The sequence below is a fragment of the Lithobates pipiens genome, unplaced genomic scaffold (assembly GCF_037356315.1).
Source record: "Lithobates pipiens isolate NorthernLeopardFrog02 unplaced genomic scaffold, aLitPip1_a1.2 Scaffold_18, whole genome shotgun sequence".
Lineage (NCBI taxonomy): Eukaryota > Metazoa > Chordata > Amphibia > Anura > Ranidae > Lithobates > Lithobates pipiens.
The window spans coordinates 394,937,455-394,962,623 of NW_027507758.1; the positions used below are offsets into that span (position 1 = coordinate 394,937,455).

Sequence of the window (25,169 nt, forward strand, 5' to 3'; positions counted from 1 at the left end):
AGCGGGGCTGACATCAGCGGGGATCTCGGTCTCTCGCTCAACAGTATTTGAAGTTGGGGAGAAGAGCTCTGGCGGGTCACGTGATCTCCCAGCTGTGTTGTAAATAAGGTATTTTCCACAATAATGTTACACGAGGAGCTACACTGCACATTATACAATCTTTTTACAGAAAGGATTACATGATTTTACAAGGTCTTCAACTAAGGTTTATTTTTTGGAATTACAGAATTTCACAATGCTGACTCCTGGGCTGACAGGGGGAGAAACTTTTTTTCACACGCTGTAGCTAAATAAGACATCCCTTGAAAATAAGCCCTAGTGTTTTTTTTTGTAGCCAAAATTAATATAAGAACCGGTCTTATTTTCAGGGAAACAAGGTAATCTAGTTCACTTCTCATACAAATCTAATTGCAAATTAAGCAGTGGGTGTGTGCCTTAACCACTTAGCCACCGCCCACCATAGGTTTACTGCGGCAGGGCGGCCGCTCTGCACCAGATCACGTAACTCGTACAGGATCTGACAGTACACGCTGATGGCCGCCCACTCCCGCTGTGATTGGACACAACGGGAGCCAATCAGCGGGCCTGGTGGATGCGTTCAGGAGAAAGGCCTATGTAAACAAAGCAGATCGCCGTTCTGTGAGTGGAGAATGTGCTGATCTTATGTTCCTGCTAAGCAAGAACACAAATCTTTACATTCTCCCAGTCAAAGCTCCTCCCCCACAGTTCACAGTTAGCAATCACTCCCAGGGGACACATTTAACCCTTTTGATCACCCCTGATGTTAACCCCTTTCCTGCCAGTGCCATTAGTGCAGGAACAGGGCATATTTTTGTTAGCACTGATTACTGTATTATTGTCATTTGTCCCCAAAAAGTGTCAATAGTGTCAGTTAGGTGTCCGATTTGTCCACCATAATATCGCAGTCCCGCTATAAGTTTGCTGATTGCAGCCATTACTAGTAAAAAAAATAAAAAGAAAGATATACCATAGTTTGTAGACGCTGTAACTTTTGTGCATCATTATACACGTATTGGGATTTTTGTACCAAAAATATGTAGCAGAATACATATTGGCCTAAATTGATGAAGAAATTCGATTTTTTACATTTTTTTTATTGGGAATATTTTATAGCAGAATGTACAAAATATTGTTTTTTGTTTTTTCAAAATTATTTTTTGTATATAGCACAAAAAATAAAAACCACAGAGGTGATCAAATACCACCAAAAGAAAGCTCTATTTGTGGGAAAGAAAGGACAATAAAGCAGTGCCGTGTCGCAAACAATGGCCTGTCCATGAAGGGGGGTAAACCTTCTGAAGTTGAAGTGGTTAAAGTGTATTTAAACCCCAAAACAAAAATATAATGTATTGCAGATTACCATACTTTAAATGTGGTGGTGCCATTTTTTTTCCATATTTTCACCTGGTGATTCTGTCAGTAATACCCCTGTCCTAACAGGACAATACTCCCCCATCCTTTTTTATCTGTATAAAGTCCAGATATAAGCTGCACTCTTCACAGTACTTGACCTTGTAATGATGCATACACAAAGTGAATGCCACCAGAAGGTGCCTTGCCAGAACCAAATGCAAAGATGTGAAGTCAACAGCACTCTAAATTAAATTAATGTGAAGACAGTGGGGTTTATTTACTAAAGCTGGAGAGTGCAAAAGCAGTCTCACTTCTGCATAGAAACCAATCAGCTTCCAGGTTTTATTGCCAAACCCTAACTGAACCAGTTGAGGTTAGAAGCTGATTGGCTACCATGCACAGCTGCACCAGATTCTAAATGCTCTGGCTTTAATAAATCTACCTCTTTGTCACATAAAAAACTTATGTTTCAGAGCCTTGTGGGATTTCTTTCTCAAAGCACTATGGGGTTGATTTACTAAAGGCAAATCCACTTTGCACTGCAAGTGCACTTGGAAGTGCAGTCGCTTTAGATCTGAAGGGTAGATGTGAAACGAGTGGAGGCTCTGCTGATTTTATCACTGAATCATGTGCAAGCAAAAATGCTGTTTTTTTGTTTTCCTTGCATGTCCCCCTCCGATCTACAGTGACTGCACTTCAAAGTGCACTTGTAGTGCAAAGTGGATTTACCTTTTGTAAATAACCCCCGATATCACTATTACCTGGTGAGGCCCTGAAACATTAGCCTCTTATACCTTATGTGATACTGTCTTCACAATAAAAACATCAATTGCATTTATTTGGAATTCTGATGACTTCACACCTTTTGTACCTGTAGTCCTCAAAGAACAATGTAATTAATAAAAGTCAGTATAAGAAGAGAACACAGAAATTATCAGCTCACAACATTTCTGGTGAAATTGACTTTTGACTACTTTTTTAGTTAATCAAGCAGTTATACCAAAACACTTTCAAAAGGAACGAATCAAAAAAGAACAAATACGAGAAGTTAATTACCCGTTTCCCCGAAAATAAGACCTAGTGTGATTGTCGGTGATGGCTGCAATATAAGCCCCACCCCCAAATAAGCCCTACCCTGTTTCCCCGAAAATAAGCCTTACCCTGAAAATAAGACCCACGAGACCTTTAACTAGGGCTTATTTGGGGGGTAGGGCTTATATTGCAGCTATCACCAACAATCACGCTACGTCTTATTTTCTGGGAAACAGGGTATAAGGTGAACATACACTTTAAGATGCCCTTGCCTACTTAACATAGGCTATAAGGTGTCATAGGTTCTGTGCAGTCACATTCCAGATCTATAAATTGAGCAAAGGGTATTTCATTTTTTTAAACTGATTTTAAAAATACCATCTTATTATTTTATTTTTATTATTATTTTGCAGACTTCCTGTTCCATGCTGACGGGTGCTGGAGCAAATAAGTTTGCGGAAACAATGAACATTAAGCTAGTCCCAAAAGAAGATCTGGTGACTGAGCTTGCTATAAAAGAATGGAAACAGTATCAAAAATATAAACAAAGTGTCACCTGTCTTTTTAACTCAGAGCAGTAAGTACCAAGTAAAGGTTCTGATCATGTCAGTTGTACCTCTTATCCATATAGCACCCAGTAACCCCTGGGCAGATGGAAGACTCCCAGGCAGCTCGGTAGGCGCAGAGGGGAATTCCTAATTCTTTGTGCAGTGAAGGAAATTGGGTGCCAGTCACATAAAGAACATGTAAGAGAGTTACTTACTTATATAGTGCCATCAATTTATGCAGTGGTTTTACATATACATAGGACAGCCTGGAGACGGACCACGGGGTAGGCGAAAGGAGGGCATGAATTAGTTAACTGGGCAACGCTCTGATTGGTGGCAAGTTCCAGGGGGCGGGGTTTTAGAGCGTGAGTTGAGCTCTCATCCCGCCCCAGCGTCAGTCGGCGCAGAGGAAGATTCGAAGGAACATGTCGTCCTCCCTGGGTGATCTAATGCACCAGCTGCGGGCCGCAGCGGCGGCCAACGGCGAGCGATGGCTACGGGACCAGGTCAAGACGTTCCGGCGGTGGGCGTGCGGAGGGCTGCCATGAAGAGTGTAAAAGGCTTGGGCCTGGCCCCTGGCGCAGTCGTTGCGGGGGCAGGGCTCCAACGCGGGAGTCACGCTGAGGCTGCTGCAGGCTCCTCTGCTTCCAATGGAGAGGACTGCAGGGATCAGGACAGGCGAATGTCGGGAGCAGGCCCAGCAGTGCGGATGGAGCCGGTTGGGGGCGAACCACAGAGGAAAGTGGCGGACAAGTCGATCGCCGGGCGGAGAAGGGGACGGCCCAAGCGCATCTCATCGCCAGTCCGGGCGGGACCATCGGGACGGCTGCCGCAAGGAGGAGAAGCTCAGAGTCCAGAACGGTCCGAGGGTGAGCTGACATCTTCCGAGGAGGAGCTGCCGAGAGGCATTCCGTCATCGGTGGAGGGTCGATCGGCGGCTGGTGGGAGTTCTTCCAGGCGGCCCGGTAAGTCTGCTTTGGATTTGGGGTACTTGGGGGGGAGGGGGTTGGGGGGTATGGTAGCGGGGGTGGGGAATGGGCCGCGGATGTCCTTCAGGGCGGGGGGTCCCTCCCCCGCCTCCCCCCCTCTGGCCCAGCGGGTCCTGGATCGCGCCCCGGCGGATGGGGGGATGAGGGGGTTCTTGGCGGGCCTGCGGGAGCTTATGGGAAAATTTGAACAGGGGGTTCCGGCCCCATGACGCCGGGGGCTGCGTGGATCGCGCCGGAGGAGCGGGTGGGGGGTCAGTTGGGGTTTCAGGACCGGTCGGGGTCAGCGGGGGTGGTTTTGGGGGGGGCGGGGGTGGGCACGGCGGGGGCGCCTCCGCTGGGGGCGCCTGCTGAGGCCGCAGGAAGTAGAACCGGTGGTGCGGTGGTGGCTACAGCGTCCACGGTGTCGCCTGGATCCACGGGGGACAACGCCGGGTCGTCGGGGGACGCAAGAAACAGGATGTGATCAGACTAGCTGATGCGGCCCGTTGCGAGGTGTACGTGTGTTTTGAAGGGCCGCTGGGGGCGCATTTGAAGCAGGAGGTTAGGGAGAAGATATGGAAAGGGGAATACGTGGAGATTTTCTCGCTGTTGCCGTTGGAGAAGTTCAATTTGGACAGGGTCAAGCCGGAGGACAACAAGAAGGAGGATGAGGAGAAGAGGCGCTACCGGCTTATCCCTCGGACGTTCCAGAACTGGTTGCAGGCTTTTGCAATTCTCGCCAGCGTGATAGGGGAGAGGAACCCGGAGCATTGTTCGGCGCTGTTTTGCTACCTGGACGCGATTGGTGAGGCGCATAGAGTCTACGGGGGACTGGCGTGGCTACGATACGACGAGCAATTTCGTCAACGGAGGGCGATCAGACCTGCTCTGCGCTGGGATCATAAGGACATCAGCCTGTGGATGCGCTTGATGTCGTCGGCGAGGATGCCAACTCCGTTTTTTCAGGGGGGGGGGGGGGCGGTGGATCAGGGGCTTCCGGTCAATCGGCCGCAAGACGGAAGGGAGTCTGTTGGCAGTATAATGAGGGGAGCTGTAGATTCGCAGGGAGCTGCAAGTACAAACACGAGTGTTCCGGTTGTGGGGGAGCCCACCCGGTTTCTCGGTGTTTAGAGCAAGGAAAGGGTAAGGTTGGAGAGCCTGCGAACAAGAGGGACGACGCTGGTGAGACTGGAAAAGATGCAGCCTTTTCTAGATCGATATCTGGATAGGGAGGCGGCTGAGCTGTTGAGACGGGGGTTCGCGGAGGGGTTTCGGATCCCGGCGGTGCTAGGGGTGGTCCCGCCTGCGTCGAAAAATTTACGTTCCGCGTTGCTCCATCCTGCGGTGGTTTCGGAGAAACTGCGGAAGGAGGTGGCCTTGGGTAGGATAGCGGGCCCGTTTTCGGTTGCGCCTCTTCCCGATCTGGTGGTTTCTCCGCTGGGGGTGGTTCCCAAGAAAGAGCCAGGTAAGTATCGGCTGATACATCACCTGTCGCACCCGAAAGGGGGGTCGGTCAATGATGCCATTGACCCCCGGTTGAGCGCGGTGTCCTACACGTCGTTCGATGCGGCGGTGTTCTGGGTCAGGCGCTATGGCCGGGGGGCCCTGATGGCTAAAACGGATATCGAGGCGGCGTTTAGGCTGCTTCCGGTACACCCGGATAGTTTTCGTCTTCTGGGTTGCTGTTGGCAAGAAGAGTACTATGTGGATAGGTGTCTGCCAATGTGGTGCTCCGTCTCGTGTGCGTTGTTTGAGCGTTTCAGTTCCTTTGTGGAATGGGTGGTCAGAGACGTCGCGGCAGTGAGTTCCGTCATACACTACCTGGATGATTTCTTGTGCGTGGGACCGGCTTCGTCGGCGGTGTGCGCGGTGCTGTTGACAACGCTGGAGCGGGTGGCGGAGAGTTTCGGTATCCCTGTGGCCCCGGATAAGACGGAAAGATCGACTACGGTGATCAGTTTTTTGGGTATCGTTTTGGATTCTGAGGCGATGGAGTGTCGGCTGCCGGCGGACAAGCTGGAGGCGTTGCAGGTGGAGATACGTGGGTTGGTGGGCATGCGTAAAGTACAGCTCAGGACTCTTCAGTCTGTGCTGGGGAAGCTTAATTTTGCCTGCAGAATAATACCCATGGGGAGGGTTTTCAGTAGGAGGCTGGCAGCGAGCACAGGGGGGGTGTCTTCGCCGAAGCACTTTGTGAGATTGTCGAGGGAGCTTCGGGAGGATCTTCGGATTTGGCATGTGTTCTTGGAACGTTTCAACGGGAGAGCATTGTGGATGTCGGGGCCGGTGAGTAACTTCGATCTGGAACTCTATACGGATGCGACGGGGTCGACGGGGTTTGGGGCCTTTTTCCAAGGAAAATGGTGTGCGGGCCCGTGGCCCGATTCCTGGAGGGCGGGTGGCTTTCTGAGGAACATGGTGCTCCTGGAGCTCTTTCCAGTGGTGCTGGCGGTGGAACTGTGGGGGGAGTCCTTCAGGGATCTGAAGGTTCGTTTTCATGTTGACAATTTGGGGGTGGTGCAGGTTCTGAACCGGATATCGGCATCTTCCCCGCCGGTGGTAAGGATGCTGCGGCATTTGGTTCTGAGATGTATGCAATTGAACATCTTCATACATGCGGTGCATCTGCCGGGGGTGGAAAACGTTATAGCTGACGCGCTGTCTCGTTTTCAGTGGGACAGGTTTCGGGAGCTGACGCCGACGGCGGAAGTGGCAGGGGTTCCGTGCCCGGAGGGTCTGTGGAAGATTGCGTTGGAAGAGTGTCCGACTGGATCCGGCGATCAGTGAGTGCGGGTACTTGGGCAGCCTATGAGAAGATTTGGGCAGAGTGGGAAGCTTTGGGGTTGCAAGCGAGGGCGAAGGTTCGGGATCGGAGGTTGCTGGTGCTTTACTTTGTGTCCCGACAACTGGAGAATGGCATTTCTATTTCCAGCCTGGGGCAAAAGTTAGCCGGCTTGGCGTTCTGGTTCAAGCTGCGGGGGGAACAGGATTACACTAAGGATTTTTGGGTGCGGCAAGCGGTTAAGGGGTATCGCAAGGGTCGACAGGTGAAGGATGACAGGAGACCGGTATCTTTTGATTTGTTGGGCAGGCTTTGCGAGCAGCTGGCGGTGGTGTGTTTGTCGACTTACAAACTCATCCTGTTTAGAGCTGCGTTTGTACTGGCGTTCTTTGGCGCTTTCCGGATCGGGGAATTGGTCAGCCCGGCGAGACGGGAGCGGGGGGGTTGTTGTTTGAGGATGTCATTTGTACGGGTGACAGTTTGCGCGTGCGGGTGCGCAGATTGAAAACGGACCAAAGGGGCTTGGGCAAGGAAGTTGTGGTGTTCGCAATTCCGGATTGAAAGCTTTGTCCTGTTTTCGTGGTGCTCGAGTTCTTGGACCGTCGGCCGGCGTTGCCGGGCCCGTTGTTGATGCATGCGAATGGGGACTTTTTGTCGCGATTCCAGTTTATAGGGGTTTTTCGTAAATGTTTGAGGGCTTTGGGTTTGGGGGGGAAAGGTTTTCCTCCCATTCGTTCAGGATCGGGGCCGCCACGGAGGCGGTCAGATGGGGGCTGGATGAGGAGTCGGTGAAGAGGATTGGCCGGTGGGAGTCGAGGAGGTTTCGTTCGTACGTTAGGCCGGAGCTGGTGGGAGTGTAGTAGGGGTGCTACGGGGGCTGTTGGCATGGGTTTGTGTTACTGTTGTGCATTTGCTGTTACTTGGTTTGTGTTTTTCTTTTCTTTCAGGTGCTCCAACAGGGTTGGTCTGGATCATGGGCCACTCTTATGTCTGCTGGGGGGGCAGGAGGGGTGATGCCAGGCCGGAGGGTAGGCAGCTGGGCATTTCCAGGCGGGAAGCATGCTTGAAGTGGTTTGGTTTCCCGGGCATGCTCTGGAGCAGGATGGTGCACGAGGTGCACCGTTTTGTGGGTTTTGATAGGCCCCCCGATGTGTTGGTTCTACATGTGGGGGGGAATGACCTTGGCCTCCGCACGAAGTTAGACATAACGCGGGACATCAAGTACGATTTCTTGCGCCTTAGGGCTGCGTTTCCCGGAATGCTCATTGTGTGGTCGGACATGATTGCCAGGACCACATGGCGGCTAGCCAGGTCGGTGGACCGGATTAACAAGGCCAGGAGGAAGGTGAACCAGGAAGTTAGTCGTTTTGTCGTGCGGAATGGGGGGTTGGCTGTTCGGCACTCGGAGTTAGAGATTGGCACATGGCGGTATCTGCGAGATGACGGAGTTCATCTTAATGACGTGGGGATTGATCTGTGGGCCTTAGGGCTACAGGATGGGATTGAGCGAGCATTGAGGGTGTGGAGGTGCGCCCAAGGATAAGGTGTTATCCTTGCTTGCTGTGGCGGGTGTTGGTCGGTGCAGGTAAAGGAAGATAACCCCTCCCCACTGAGAAGTTGATGCGGGACCCATTGGAGATATGGGCCCGTTGCTGGGATGCCATATAACGATGGTTATATGGAAGATGGTGAATGAGTGCACTGCAGGCAAGAGTTGGTTGTCTCTGAGCTAACACGTCAGCTTGAGGCCTAGTTACAGTTAAGACGACCGCAGTGCATGTTGCTCGTTATGTTAATGGGGTGGGGAGGGGGAATGCCCTGCAGAATACCAACGAGTTCAGTTTTATCAGTTTAAATGATAATTCTATTGATGTCTTGTTTTGATATGTTATTATTTGTTTTGATTAATAAAGGGGCTGCTACGGCCACTAATGACTCCAAAAAGGTGTGGTCTCATTTAATGGTAATGGGATAGGAATCGGAGTTGGGTGGTTGGTGCAGCAGTGAAGTAAACCTCAGTTATACTATAGTCAAGGACAGCCTGGAGACGGACCACGGGGTAGGCGAAAGGAGGGCATGAATTAGTTAACTGGGCAACGCTCTGATTGGTGGCAAGTTCCAGGGGGCGGGGTTTTAGAGCATGAGTTGAGCTCTCATCCCGCCCCAGCGTCAGTCGGCGCAGAGGAAGATTCCCACCCTCCCTCCCTTATCTAACCAGACAATACATGGCGGGTTTTGGGCGCTGGTTGGCCCAGAGGGCTGTGGTTGGGTAGGTGCTAACCTCTTTTGCTTTCACAGGGTTGCTGGATGTCGTAGCGGTTGGCGGGTGTTGGTCGGTGCAGGTAAAGGAAGATAACCCCTCCCCACTGAGAAGTTGATGCGGGACCCATTGGAGATATGGGCCCGTTGCTGGGATGCCATATAACGATGGTTATATGGAAGATGGTGAATGGGTGCACTGCGGGCAAGAGTTGGTTGTCTCTGAGCTAGCACGTCAGCTTGAGGCCTAGTTACAGTTAAGACGACCGCAGTGCATGTTGCTCGTTATGTTAATGGGGTGGGGAGGGGGAATGCCCTGCAGAATACCAACGAGTTCAGTTTTATCAGTTTAAATGATAATTCTATTGATGTCTTGTTTTGATATGTTATTATTTGTTTTGATTAATAAAGGGGCTGCTACGGCCACTAATGACTCCAAAAAGGTGTGGTCTCATTTAATGGTAATGGGATAGGAATCGGAGTTGGGTGGTTGGTGCAGCAGTGAAGTAAACCTCAGTTATACTATAGTCATGTACATTCATATCAGTCCTTACCATCAAGGAGCTTACAATCTAAGGTCCCTAACCCACATTCATACATATTAGGGACAATTTAGACAGGATCTAATTACGCTTCCTAATTAAGCTTCCATTCAGCATGTTTTTGGAGGGTGGGAGGAAACTGGAGTACCCAGAGGAAACCCATGCAGGCACAGGGAGAACATGCAAACTCCAGGCGGGTAGTGTCGTGTTGGGGATTTGAACCAGCGATGCTTCTTACTGCTATCCACTACACCACTGTGCCACCCCATTAAAACTCTCAAAAATCAGGAAAGAGGGTTAAAGCAGTATTTAAGCTTTCACTCTTGGTCAAAGAACTCACATTTTACCTAAATCCTATCTGAGAGTGAGATATTAATCTTAAATATAGTACACGGGTAACAACCCAAAAGCAAATATTTATAATATTACCACTTACCAATTCTTAGATATGATGGCTGTATTAGTTTTCTTTATAGGTGTTCTTTCTTCTATTTTCATCTGATGATCCAGTCAGCAAGTCTGCTGTTTTTTACAGCACAACCTCTCCAGCAGAATATATTAGCTTACATGGATTAAACAAACCACTTAACACTGACAGGGGGTATTAAAATGATCCGCTTATTTATTCATGCAAAACCTTTATCCCAAAAGGAAAAAAAAACTGTTTGCTGTATCTGCTTATAGCTGGAGATTGGCTTCAGTTTAGTAGTGGTTCTAAATAATAATAATACATGTAACATTAAAAAGTGTCCGATCTGTCCGCCACAATGTCACAGTTCCGCTAAAAATCTCAGATGGCTCCAATTACTAGTAAAAAAATAATAATAAAAATGCCATAAATCTATCCCCTATTTTGTAGATGCTGTAACTTTTGCGCAAACCAATCAATATACGCTTATTGCGATTTATTTATTTTTCACCAAAAATATGTAGAAGAATACATATTGGCATAAACTGATGAAGACATTTGTTTTTTTTTTAAATTGGGGGATATTTATGATAGCAAAAAGTAAAAAATATGTATTCTTTTTTTTTTTAATTATCGCATTTTTTTGTTTATAGATCAAAAAATAAAAACTGCAGAGGTGATCAAATACCGCCAAAAGACAGCTCTATTTGTGGGAAAGAAAGGACATCAATTTTTTGGGGGGTATAGTGTTGCAGGGCTGCGCACTTGTCAGTTAAAGCAACAGTGGGGGGGGGGGGGAAGTGCGAGAGTGCTGAAAAGCTGAAAATTGGGCTGGGAAGGAAGGGGGCGAAAGTGCCCTGTATTGTAGTGGGTAAAATCACTGCTCCTGAAAAAACTGCCCTTTTAAAAACTTTTTTTTTGCATTGATACATGTCCCCTAGGGCAGTACCCGAGTCCCCATACACTTTTTATGGCAACAACTTGCATATAAGCCTTTAAAATTAACACTTTTGATTTTTCACGTTCATGTCCCATAGACTTTAACAGTAAAGAGGGCCTCTCAGTGGGTCAAAGGACTCTGGTGCGGTGGTCCCATACCTAATAGACATCAGAAAAAGGAGTCCCCCTATTGGAGTGGGATTTAAAATGACCACCAACACCGCACAACAATTCAAAACATAAAAAATGCTTTATTAACAATTACAAGACAAAAACAGACTCAAACCAGAGGGACCCCTAACCCACACCCGACGCGTTTCTAGTTGCTGGTATCACAGAACTTTCATCAGGGGTGAAGAGCAATAATTAGATGGCATGTTAGTATTTCTATAACGTAGAAAAACAGATCTTTAAAATTTAAAAGAACCACATATAATACATGCATGTGATGGGGACAGAGAAAGAGAAAAAAAAGGCGGGGGGGGTTATAAGTAAAGAGTATGTTCAACACTCATTGGTTGGCTTATTTTATGTATCCATGTACAGTGGTGTGAAAAAGTGTTTGCCCCCTTCCTCATTTCCTGTTCATTGCATGTTTGTCACACTTAAGTGTTTCGGAACATCAAACCAATTTAAACAATAGTCAAGGACAACACAAGTAAACACAAAATGCAATTTGTAAATGAAGGTGTTTATTATTAAAGGTGAAAAAAAATCCAAACCATCATGGCCCTGTGTGAAAAAGTGATTGCCCCCCTTGTTAAAACATACTATAACTGTGGTTGTCCACACCTGAGTTCAATTTCTCTAGCCACACCCAGGCCTGATTATTGCCACACCTGTTCACAATCAAGGCATCACTTAAATAGGAGCTGCTTGGCACAGTAAGGTCCACCAGAAGATCCTTAAAAGCTACACATCATGCCGAGACCCAAAGAAATTCAGGAACAATTGAGAAAGAAAGTAATTGAGATCTATCAGTCTGGAAAGGGTTATAAAGCCATTTCCAAAGCTTTGGGAATCCAGCGAACCACAGTGAGAGCCATTATCCACAAATGGCGAAGACATGGAACAGTGGTGAACCTTCCCAGGAGTGGCCGGCCGCCCAAAATTACCCCAAGAGCGCAGCGACGACTCATCCAAGAGGTCACAAAAGACCCCACAACAACGTCCAAGGAACTGCAGGCCTCACGTGCCTCAGTTAAGGTCAGCGTTCATGCCTCCACCATCAGGAAAAGACTGGGCAAAAATGGCCTGCATGGCAGAGTTCCAAGGAGAAAACCACTGCTGAGCAAAAAGAACATCAAAGCTCGTCTCAATTTCTCCACAACACATCTTGATGATCCCCAAGACTTTTGGGACAACATTCTGTGGACCGATGAGACAAAAGTGGAACTCTTTGGAAGGTGTGTGTCCAAGTATATCTGGCGTAGAAGGAACACTGCATTTCATAAAAAGAACATTATACCAACAGTAAAATATGGTGGTGGTAGTGTGATGGTCTGGGGCTGTTTTGCTGCTTCAGGACCTGGAAGACTTGCCGTGATAAAAGGAACTATGAATTCTGCTGTCTACCAAGAGATCCTGAAGGAGAATGTCCGACCATCTGTTCGTGTACTCAAGCTGAAACGAACTTGGGTTCTGCAGCAGGACAATGATCCTAAACACACCAGCAAGTCCACCACCGAATGGCTGAAGAAAAACAAAATGAAGACTTTGGAGTGGCCTAGCCAAAGTCCTGACCTGAATCCTATTGAGATGTTGTGGTATGACCTTAAAAAGGCCGTTCATGCTCGAAAACCCTCTAATGTAACTGAATTAGGACAATTCTGCAAAGATGAGTGGGCCAAAATTCCTCCAGGACGCTGTAAAAGCCTCATTGCACGTTATCGCAAACGCTTGGTTGCAGTTGTTGCTGCTAAGGGTGGCCCAACCAGTTATTAGGTTTAGGGGGCAATCACTTTTTCACACAGGGCCATGATGGTTTGGATTTTTTTTCACCTTTAATAATAAACACCTTCATTTACAAATTGCATTTTGTGTTTACTTGTGTTGTCCTTGACTATTGTTTAAATTGGTTTGATGTTCCGAAACACTTAAGTGTGACAAACATGCAAAGGAACAGGAAATGAGGAAGGGGGCAAACACTTTTTCACACCACTGTATATACACATTTGTAGATATACAACAGGGACACCGTCAGTTGAGGGGTCCCTTTGGTTTGAATTTTTTGCCTGTTTGCAGTGTTATGGTGCGAACCGAACCGGGGAGGTGTTTGGTACATCCCTACTCAAGAGGGCATGGTGTATGTTAGAATATTATTCCAAATTCATAATTCGGTACTTATAGGTATTATATTACTGTATATTTATGGCAAGCTTGCAAAACATTTGGGTTTATGATTAGTCATAATAAATATAGTATGTGTGAATGATCTTGATCAATTGATTAGATAATTCTTCATCTAAAGCTGAGTATTGCTGGAAGTTTCTGGTGTATGAGAATGACATATAAGGTATCTTGGTATAGAATGTCATGAGAAGACAAAAATAAACATGTATCTACGTAGCTAAAGGAATAATACATATTTGTTTATATCATGTTAAGTTAGTTTAGTGTAGTCTCAGTCATATTATAAGTATTAGTATGTAGTTGGTAATATGTGTTCATATTAGTGGATGTTTGGTTATATGACATTACATGATCAGCACATTACTTCCAGTATAGAGTGTTACATGTGGGTTTGTCAGTCAAACTCTATATGACACTCTGAGTTAGTATCTCCTTTTATATAGCATATTGCTGACGTTAGCAGAAATGAATGTGTGCCACACAAGGTTCTACGTTTTTGTGAGGTTATGACGTTTACATGTAACATATAAAACCAACGCTACCATATTGAAGGTCAGACAGACACACACACACCCACTAGGAGAGATGACACTGACATGTTCACAAATACACTTTGACAAGTTGGAATAGCTGTCAGTCTAAGAACGTCATTTACTGCTTCTTTTTGATTACACGAGACAGCATGGAGACAGACGGCAGCAGCCATGAAGCACACATGATTTTATAAGCTCATTACAGCTTTATAACTATTTTATTTCATATATTTTTACCTACACTGAACTGAACTACTATACTTTTTACATTGTATTTATGATGCCAACTGTGTGACAATAAACTCACACTTTGTTTTAAGTCATTCTGACTATCAATTCTATTCATCCAGAAACACCCTTGAGATGAAGAATATTAGATATTATTCTATTCTTCAGTACATCAAGTAGGAATTCCACAGTTCAGTAAAGAAAATGCCAGCGGCTCCTGGGGAGGTGATACTACATAACAATAAAAGATTAGCCTTACTACAGTTGCAACACTAAATTTAAACTAGGGACACTTCTGCTCGAGGCAGGGTCTCTCAATCTGTAACAATAATAACTGAATGTAATATTAATGGTATTGTTAATATTGATCTTTATGGTGCCATATTGCCCTATGAAAAGGGCATAGTTCAAAAGCAGTTAATATGAAATTCACCAAACTTTCACTGCAGGTGAAAATTCTTGATGCATGTGTTTTAAATAACAGTGATTGATTTAGCCCTAGTAAATGTTTGGTGAAAGTCACATTCACTAATTTCCATCCTGTATTTATACCCTTTTTGTACAATGAGGTGTATTTAATAGTTGCATTTAAAGTGTGGGAGAGTAACAAATGGCAGAGGATTTCCGACCTGTAATAGGTCCTGTATGTATCACACTCATTTGCAGTAGTAGCTGAGAATTTTTAAACACACGTATGTGGAGTAGAGTTGAAGAGAGCTTTTACTTAAATTTTTCATTTTGATAGCAGCCAATGAAGGAAACGGCAAAGAAGGAACTGGCAAAGGAGGACAATTTGAGGTGTGGGAGGCTGGAAAGATGTGGATCTGTAAATATTAATAGGCTTTAAAGCGGTTATATGTGGTATACTCGTACACATTTTTTTTTTTTAAACCTGTAAGGCAAAAGCCATAATGAGTTAGTATGCACCATGCTGTGAGTGGCCGGAGCTGCAATGTTGTCACTCCTACACATTCACGCGAGAGACTTCTTTCCAGCAAGGTCCGGCAACGTCTGCCAGACCTTCACAGCGCATGTGCTGCTAATGTCAGGAGGCTTTAACGAAGGCTATGACAGTAGTCAAGCCAGGTTATGATAAAAGAAAAACATTTTGTGCCACACTTTAACCTCCCTGGCGGTGATCCCGAGTCTGGCTCGGGTTGGGATTTAAGTACCATAAGCGGTAACCCCAAGCCCGACTCGGGCTCGCATCACTGGATACAGGGAGAGGTTACTTACCTTGTCCCCTGGATCCAGCGATTTCCTTCGCGCTGTGTGATCGAGCTGTCCTCCACTCGATTCACACAGTGCCCGAGTGCCACCGAGCTTCGTTCCCTGCTTCGTTACGGCACACGGGAGCGGAGATCGGCGCCAAATTCAAAGAAGTAAAAACACACAAAACACTCACAGTAATGTAATCTTACAGATTACAGTACTGTATAAAAAAAATGGCACACCCTCTTTGTCCCTAGTGGTCTGTCCAGTGCCCTACATGCACTTTTATATTATAAATACAGTTTTTTCTGCCTGGAATTTGGAGATTGTCCATAGCAACCAAAAAGTGTCCCTTTATGTCAAAAGTGATTTTAGACCAACTAGAAAATAGCGATAATAAATTAGAATCACTTGCAGAATTGAGCGATAGCGATTTGTGGGGAAATTCGTCATCAAACACTAAATCTAATGACAGCGACAATTCTGCAAATGAGCAAATTTCAGTGTTTTTGGATTTGATTACATTATTGAATAATTTTTATTATTATTTATTATATTATAGATTTTATCATACCCGGGATGTCTGCTAGACTCTGGTTTGAACAGATTTAAGAGAGTTATTCCTAAGAATTGCAGGCCTACAATATAAAACGCCAAATTTCCATGCAAAATAATTGTACCGCTTTCAGCACCTAAAATCAGAACTAATCATACCGCCAGTTAGGTTAAAGCTAGGTTTACAGCTCTGGGAGCCATGTTTGCTTGGGCATGGCAGCCAATTCATATGAATGGGTTGCTGTGCCTGTGTTTCATGCAGGAAAAAGGATCCTGCACCATTTTAAACTGCAGCTGGAGAGGAATCACATGGTGCATTTCCACCATGAGATTTCTCGCAACTGAAAACACACCGTGGTTTCATATGTGTGGGGGAGCCATTAAGAATGAATGGAAGCCCCACACATCTACTGCAGAGCAGCAAGGTTTGGCTGCTGGTAGTTGTGGGTGTGAGAGCAGATGCAATGTACACACTGTCCCGTACCCACAACCACCCGCACAAGTGAGAACCAAGCCTATGAAAGTGTAGACATAGAAAATGTTTTTAAACTGAAGATGACAGATGAACTGTATTGACGTGAGGTTTAAGTGATAGGACAGAACCAAATATTACCCTTAAACAGCAAATTTAGGAAGCTGGGATGTTAGCAACACACAATTGTTGCTTTAGACATGCAAGCAGACTGATTTGTTTGTTTGAAAAGTTCTGTATAATATGTATTCTATTTGATATACAAGGTAAGCCTGCTGATGGATAGCTAGGAACATGCTGTAATAACAACAAACGTTTGGGACTGAATCATCTACATATAAGTGATATGGAATCCAGATGAGCTAAAAAGCTTTGACAAAAAATCAGTAGAGACCTAAGGGCAGAACTGCCTATTTACAGTGTGGAGCCCCACAGCAATAACAGATTAGCAATTCAGTTCCACTCTAGATCTCAGAGAATTGTTGCTACCCAAATGTCAGCCCCCTCCACCTCCCAACCTGAACTGGTAAAAAAAAATCCTATACTGTACGTATAATGTGGAGGCCAGAGACTGATAAACCAAGAAGGAATCATAACTTGTATTGTTAAAAGAATCCCATTTGCTGCTGGATTCCTTCTTCAATTCCATTTCTTGATAAATTGGGGGTCTTTTGTTTTAACTTAATTAAAAGGTTATGCATTATAAATGTATGACTCCCAAATTTATCAAAACAAGACATAATGTGAGGTAATGCGAGAGGGCAATATATGTCTTTGTCTTTTAGAAATCTCTCCAAGTCCTTGAATGCCTCAAGTCATTAAATGCCAAAGTTCTTCCCTAGCAGAACCCATTACTTAATTTAAAAACATGTGATTTTTCACTGTGTTCAAAATAATAATTCATTGGAAGTCTGTTTAATTCTTAATAACCAGAAGCACACACTGAGATTGAACTAATGGAAATCAATTTAATGCTTACTGTAGGTTTGCATATAATCTAGGTGCACATATTTCAACAATTTAAATACTTTGTTAAGCAATAAATCTATTAAATACCTCCTGCTTTTTTTTGTAATTAAATCTTTATAAAAAAAAACGGTTGATTTAAATGTTGATGCTAATGTAGTGTATAGTAAGGGATTAGGGATGTAGAGCTAACATGGTAAAAGCACCTTGTGCTAATAAATTGAATTGGAGTATTTTAGCATGAAAGCAGTGCACAGTATGCACATCTTCCACAATAATCAAAGTGACCTGTAGTTGACCAAATAAAACCCATTTTAAGTTTAGTGCAAAATACATTTTAATATGCTAATAACATTAATCAAATTGTTTTTACTGGAGTAGTGCAGCGTTCAACTGGAGTTTCCTGGAGTACAAAGTATGGCTAGAGAAAGCTTCTTTCAGTGTTCTGGCAGAATACACCTATATCAACCTCTGGATGAGAACTATTTTTGCATGGCAGACTTGTAGAATGCCTTACATTGCCTTTAATAGAACACAAACCAATACACTTGCGTTTATATAATATAAGTATAGTTAGTTAAGCCAATGGTCCTTACAAAATGTATTTACATAACTGTCTTCAAAAGAGAAATTACTTATGATTAGATTCTATTTTTTATGACAGGCCTGTAAAGGAAACCTGTACTGAGATGGGTTGCCATTGCTGATTTTGTGCCTTGTCAGCAACAAAAAACAGACCAAATTTTCCTGGTTCTTTAAAGCATAGGTGATGCTTTGAAGTGGAACTTTGACTAAAAATCACAGTTTCAGAATATCAGTTAAATACATCATACAGTCTATATGTCCTCCTTTACTATTACTATTGCAGCCATCCCCCAGGTGCCAATTTTAAATCCTTCCCCATGTATATCATGTCAGCAGCCAAATCAAGGCAATTAATAATTATGTCCTTTGTGCTAAATGAATTGAAAAAAATTTACCAACCAAAGGGGTCCTTGGTATATATAGATAGATAAGAATTGCCTGGCTTTCACTGATTTTAGAATCTTCAGAAATGTTGACCTAAAACAAACATGTAGAGAAGACAGAGTAGAGTCAAAAATCCTTATTTTCAAACTTATTTACATGTAAAAAAAATTTTGCTTGAAAATTACCTAGAACCCCCAAACAATATATACTTTTAAAGCAGAGGCCCTAGAGAATAAATTGGTGGGTTTTGCACAGCATTTGCCCAATGTTATTTCAAACGCAATTTTTAGGGGAAAAAATACTTTTTTTTATTTTAATGCAAAAAAGCACAATACATAACACAATTTTTTGTAAAATATAAAATACAGTGTTACGCCAAGTAAATAGATACCAAATTTGTCATGCTTTGACAACTTCAGCCCCGGAAGGATTTACCCCCTTAATTACCAGGACATTTTTTGTGATGCAGCACTGCTTCACCTTAACTAACAATTGAGCAGTCGTGCAATGTTGTACCCAAACAAAATTGATGTCCTTTTTTCCCCTACAAATAGAGCTTTCTTTTGGTGGTATCTTTTGCGCTAGAAACAAAAAAAGAGCGACATATCCAAAAAAAATGTAAAACATTGCATTGAAAATGAGTTTAGACCAATATGTATTCTGCTACATATATTTGGAAAAAAATCCCAATAAGCGTATATTAATTGTTTTGCACAAAAATTATAGTGTCTACAAAATAGGGGATAGATTTAGGGACTTTTATTTTTTATTATTTTTACTGGTGTAGCATGGCCCCCTAGAGGACTGCTTAGAATTACCTGCTAATCTGCACAGCCATGACCTGAGGAACTTTCCAACTCACCCGACACTTTGGGTTCAGACATCCTGGTATCACTGTGTAGCAATAATCAAACAACTCAATGTATTTAGGTTCTATGAATATTTTACTTGAACCAATAAATGGGAGGTAATAAAACTGCTGAGTTCTGGGCAACAGCATCAACTCAGCAAAAGAATTCCTCCAAAAGACACAAGACAATATTTTAACAATGAAAGTACTATATACTTATATGCACACTTCCTTTAGATGTAATGTTACCCCCATACGGATGTTTAAGTTAACTGCTTATACTGCCACACTAAAAATGATGGAACCTGGCCAGTCTACATGATATCCTAGGAAGGGAGAGCGGGTCTAGAGAAGAGTAATATAGGGGCCTTTATATAAGTAATGGCAATAACGTTCACATTGCAGATCTGATGATCTTCACTGGCTATTCAGTCCATCAGGCCACTCGTTGCACAGAGAGGTCTGTCTTGCATCAGGCCCAGGAGGAAGAGACCTTCTGCGCGGGCTTCTGCTGCTTTCATAGCTACTCCCAGCATTCCTCAGATGGCAGCAATGATCCCTCGGATATGTAGTCCTGACACACAATCGTGCAAAGCAATTATCTGGTGGGGGAACTATTCCTCCCAAAATCCTTTTATTTGGCACACAGATATGATGTCACTGGATACATTGATTACTAGATCAATACCTCAAAATGCTAGCAGATACAGTGCTTTATGTTTGTAGTCCATATTGGTACACTGGTAATGACCATGATTTGCATTTTTTAGCGGGACTGTGACACTGCGGCGGAGAAATCAGACCCTAAGTGAAATTTTTTGGGGACCAGTGACACCAATACAGTGATCAGTTCTAAAAAAATGCACTGATCGATGTATAAAGGACACTGGCCCGGGCCGGGGTTAACACTAGGGGGCAATCAAGGGTTAACTGTGTTCCATGGGTGTGTTCTAACTGTGTGGGGGCTGGGCTCACTGGGACAACAGAGATCGCTGTTCCTGATCACTAGGAACAGCAGATCTTCATGTTGTCTCCTGTCAGAACTGGGATCTGCCTTGTTTACATAGGCAGATCCCCGTTCTGCCTCTCTGTACCTTGAATGCTGGTTACTACTCCCCCCGCGAGTGCAGCGCCCACACTATCACATGCATGGAACGATGTACAGGTATGCCAGTTTGCACAGCCGAGCCACTTTATCGCAGTATATATGCATAAGGCAGTCGGAAAGTGGTTAAAATTGCACACACCCATGGAGACAAACTACATATATTTTACTATCCATAAATTACCTTTTTAAAAGTCTTTACAGGTTACCACTTTAGATTTACAGACAAGGTCTAGTGCTAGAATTACTGACCATGATCTGATGTTCACAGCCATACCTCACATGTGTGGGGCGATCGCTGTTTGTGTCCATGCAGGACCAATGCCCGTGTGTGCCTTTACACACTAGCACAGGAGGACGAGGGCATTTACATTTTCATTATTTTTTATTATTATGTCTATAAGACCCCAAATCCCTCCTCTGCCCTTGAAAGCATTAAAAACACTAAAATCTGTGTTTTTGAATACTTAATTTTTTTTTAAAATGGCGCTGTTGACATCCGTGTAAACTGGAAGTGATGTCACATCATCACTTCTGGGTTACCATAGCAGAGACCCAATTAAAGCTGATCCCAGCTTTGTTTGGGTGTCCGACTAGCCAGCGAATGTGCCAGCTGGTAGCTCGGGTCTCCCAGTCCCAGTAGGATGGGAGAGCCTGAGCAAGCCATGGGGGGATTCCCTCCCACTGCGTGTAATAGCAATCAAGCAGCTATTTAGCCACTCTGATTGCCATTACAAGAGAGCTGACTGTCAAGTCAAAAATTATTATACCGGGGTGATATATGGAGCTGCAGGCATTACCCCATTACAACCACTTAAAGTCAAATGACGTACTAGGTGACTGTTGCTATTTTAAAAAATAAAAAAACTTTTTATTTTTGCAAAAAAAATAATCCTTACCTGTTCCTTGCCCGATATTTCATATCTTGAATGGCTATAAACTTAGCTATATAAGAATAGCTAAAGAACATTTGCTCTTGGCTATGTCAGGCGCTAGGTGCCAGTCTGTGCTCTCTGGTTCTACCACTCTCCTTGCATTGCTATTATTGTGACCTGTAGTGGTATAAGAGGGCAGCGAATGGAACCACAGAGCATAGAGGGGCCAAGGTATTCAGAACTCCTGAAGGTTTTGGATGCTGAACATTCTTCAGAAAACATGCCTTAAAAAAAGTAAAGGTCAACATCATCAGGAATGTGGCAGGTAAGTATCAATTATTTTTAATTTAATTTAAATATTGTGTATATCGACAGAATTGCTTTAAAGCAGTAAGACAGTTTACGAGGCAATATTATGAATATATCTGTACTGTGCATACATTTAATGAACTCCCATTATAGATAAGGGCAATTTTTGTTTTGCTGCCTTTCTAATGCTTATATGGCCAGTGTGAACGATCTTACCTAATGTAAACAGAAATCATTTCATTTTATCTTGCTGAGAAAGTATCTCACACAAACAGAATTAAAAAAGAAAAAAAAATTGCAGTACCCTTTATGAGCAGATATAGAGTAAAAAAAATTAATACCAACCTTGCAGACTAAGTTTGGCATCTTTTCCCTTTATTGCTGCATTGCAATGCCATTCATATTGCAGACATATGGAATGGGATTAAAGCAGAACGGCAGGTGCATTGGGAAACCTGCCAAAAGAGTTTTAGAAAAGTATGCATTCATTGTCACCTTGAATTTACCATGATAGAGTTTGCCAGAAAACGTGTGAACAGCTCCTCAACAGATGAAATAAAATGAGGTGCTTCCTACAGGGTAACAATAAAAATAGCCCAGGAATTTTCCTACTTGGCAATGTGCTAATTTGGTATCATTCATCTTATGTCAAAACGTCATTACCGATGACACTTTTGTGAGTAATGTTCCCTCAATAAAAACATCTTCCTCTGATCACAGAACATTTAGGAGTCAATTAATGCTGGAGCTACAGGAGATTATTTAACTAGAAAATGAGGCATGCATAGTTATTTCTAACATTGAAGGAATCTTTCATTAAATTGTTTTAAGATAGTTTATTCTTTTATTCCCATTTATTAGCAATGACCAGACAGAGTGACATTTTTATTAGAGTTCTTGAAAACATAATTGTATTCCTATGAAATTACTTCTATGTCAGGTGTGTAGAAAGAATTCCTCGTGGACATTTGGTCTAGACTCTAGAGAGTCTAATAGGGAGGTTATTTATCACTAAACAGATGCAACATATAGTGGTGGGTTTACTAAAGGTACTTAGACCATGCACTTTGCAAGGGCAGTTGTATTCTGCAAGTGCAGTTTCTCCAGAACTAATTAAGAAGGGAAGCTCTGCTGAATTCTATCATCCAATCACGCGCAAGCAAAAATTTTTTTTTTTTTTTCATTTTGCTTGCGTGTGATTGGGTATTCTTTGCAAAATGAAGCTTCCCCTTATTTACTAAGCTCTCACAGGCCTATAGGATCAATACACTGTAATTTGGGACTGGGATATGTGATGTTGGGTCCTAAGTGGAGCCTGAATCTCTACTTGGAATTCAGGACCATACAGAATATTTCTTAGCACCAAAGGATTGTGTGCAGCCCTAAACCAAGGCAGAATATAAAAAAACAATCTTATCCGCTGGCAGAGGGATCCCATATTGGCAACTTCAATTACTTCAGCTGCTATTAGAACTGTGGCCCATGACTCAGATTATTCCCAATGGACATCTGAGTGTTATACTTGAATACAAACTCAACAAGTTAAAATCATTTTTAAAATTAAGAAAACCTTTAAAAACAGTAAGTAAGTAATTTGTGTCAGCAGAAAGATTTAAAAAAAATTTTTTGCCTTGCCTCAAAATCATGGACATCGGACAACTATCTTTCAGTCAGGTGTACAAAAATGCAAAGTTGACAATGCCAGCACAAGATGCATTGAAGTAAATGTACCTAACAAATCACAATTATTCTTTTTTTTTTGGTTATTTCTTTTTTTTAGAATGCATGACACAGTTGGCGCAGTAGCAATTGATAATGAAGGCAATGTTGCCTGTGCGACATCGACTGGAGGAATAACAAATAAAATGGTTGGACGTGTTGGAGACTGCCCAATCATAGGTATGTAAATATGTGTATGAAAACTTTTCCTCTGTCCTCCCCTGTGCTTTATTTTGTGAGGAACATTGGGGTTAATTTACTAAAGCTGGGGAGTGCAAAATTTGTTGCAACTGTGTGTAGAAACCAATCGGCTTCCAGGTTTTTCTTTGTCAAAGCTTAAAGGGGTTGTAAAGGTTCGTTTTTTTATTTTCTAAATAAGTTCCTTTAAGCTAGTGCATTGTTGGTTCACTTACCTTTTTCTTCGACTTCCCTTCTAAATGTTTTTTTCTTTGTTTTCTTTGTCTGAATTTCTCACTTCCTGTTTCTCCTCAGTAAGCTGTTCAGTGAGCTGTTCTGGCTGACTAAACACCGCTCGGATGATGGTGTGAAGTTTACTGAGGAGAAACAGGAAGTGAGAAATTCAGACAATGAAATAAAAAAATTTTGAAGGGAAATCGAAGGAAAACCAACAAGGCACTAGCTTAAAGGAACCTATTTAGAAAATAAAAAACAAACCTTTACAACCCCTTTAATTGAACAAGCTGAAGTTAGAAGCTGATTGGCTACCATGCAGAGCTGCACCAGATTTTTCACGCTCTAGTTTGAGTAAATCAACCCCATTGTCTTCATTTGCTGGGCACTGGCTTTATATGTCAGAGCAGCACTGTGGCATGGTTGGAAGAATGGCGCTGCCCCATCTTTAACCGCTTCCCAGCTGCCATATAGACAAATGATGGTGGAGCATTCTGGGATATGATGGCGCCCAGTCTCGCTGCAATCACGCGCCCACTGGACCACAGCTCTTTACCCATGTGATCATCTGTGTCCAGTCACAGCTGATCACATGTAAACAAGGAGATGCCGTTTATTGACTCATCGCCTCACACTGACAGAGTGTGAGGAGAGGAGATCTGATCAGAGGAGACTTGTATAGGTAATCAGGGCACTGATCATCAGTGCCCTGATTACAATGCAGCCCCAACAGTGCACATAAGTGATGCCACTCTGTGCCCATCAGTGACACCAGTCTGTGCTCATCAGTGATGCTAATCAGTGCTGCCTTTCAGTGGCTATCAGTGCCTGCCTATCAGTGCCCATGAGTGCTGCCCATCAGTGCCCATCAGTGCCGCCTATCATTGTGCATAAGTGCCGCCTATCAGTGCCCATCAGTGCCACCTATCAGGGTTGCCTATTAGTGCCCTTCAGTGCCGCCTATCAGTGCTCATCAGGGCTGCATATCAGTGTCACCTATCAGTGTCCATCAGTGCTGCATATTAGTGCCTCCTCATCAGTGCCACCTCATCAGTTCCCCACAGAGCTGCCTCATCAGTGCAGCCCCATCAGCACACATCAGTAAAGAAGAAAAAATTACTTATTTACAACATTTTCTGACAGAAACTAAGAAAAGTTTTTTATCAAAAAATAAAAACCCAGCGGTGATTAAATACCACCAAAAGAAAGCTCTATTTGTCGGAAGTAAATGATAAAAAAGTTGTCATTCAAAGTGTGACAGCACTGAAAGCTGAAAATTGGCCTGGGCAGGAAGGGAATGAAAGTGCCCAGTATTAAGATGGATAAAGCGCTAGCTCTGGCCTTCAATCTAGGATTTTCAAGTACACCTGAAGGTCGGGGAGAAGTACTTCTGCTGTTGTTATTTACCATGATGCTTGCATTGGGCACTGAACCTAAGAACACAAGGTTCACCACTGGCAAATACCACAAGAAATTTAGTGGATTGAGTCTGAGGTTTTCCATGAGCTAAAGACTCAGCAACCAACATGCTCTACATTTATTTTGCTGTTTGAAACCACATTGAAAACTTTGCTGTGCTGATCCTTCATGTTGGAATGTTCTGTCCTGTCCATCAGCTTCACAAATTGTAGTTTATTGTAATTACAAAGCTTTTCTGCCTGAACACTCTCCCGACCCTCACACTAGTAAACAATACACAGTGAAGTTGCACATTTTCTTATGTGTTTTGTTCTATATATTTGGCTAGCGTGACTCATTCT

At 43.6% G+C, this 25,169-nt stretch overlaps 1 protein-coding gene across 3 annotated transcripts in view; it reads left to right on the forward strand.

Annotated features, from left to right (window-relative positions):
• Positions 1 to 25,169, forward strand: part of LOC143988351 (isoaspartyl peptidase/L-asparaginase-like) — an 85,442-nt gene that overhangs the window by 50,707 nt on the left and 9,566 nt on the right. For all 3 annotated transcript variants that reach the window (XM_077487864.1, XM_077487863.1, XM_077487862.1), the window contains exons 4-5: positions 2,820 to 2,983; positions 23,060 to 23,178. In XM_077487864.1, coding sequence (XP_077343990.1) covers positions 2,820 to 2,983; positions 23,060 to 23,178 — 283 coding nt within the window. The remainder of the gene's footprint in view (positions 1 to 2,819; positions 2,984 to 23,059; positions 23,179 to 25,169) is intronic.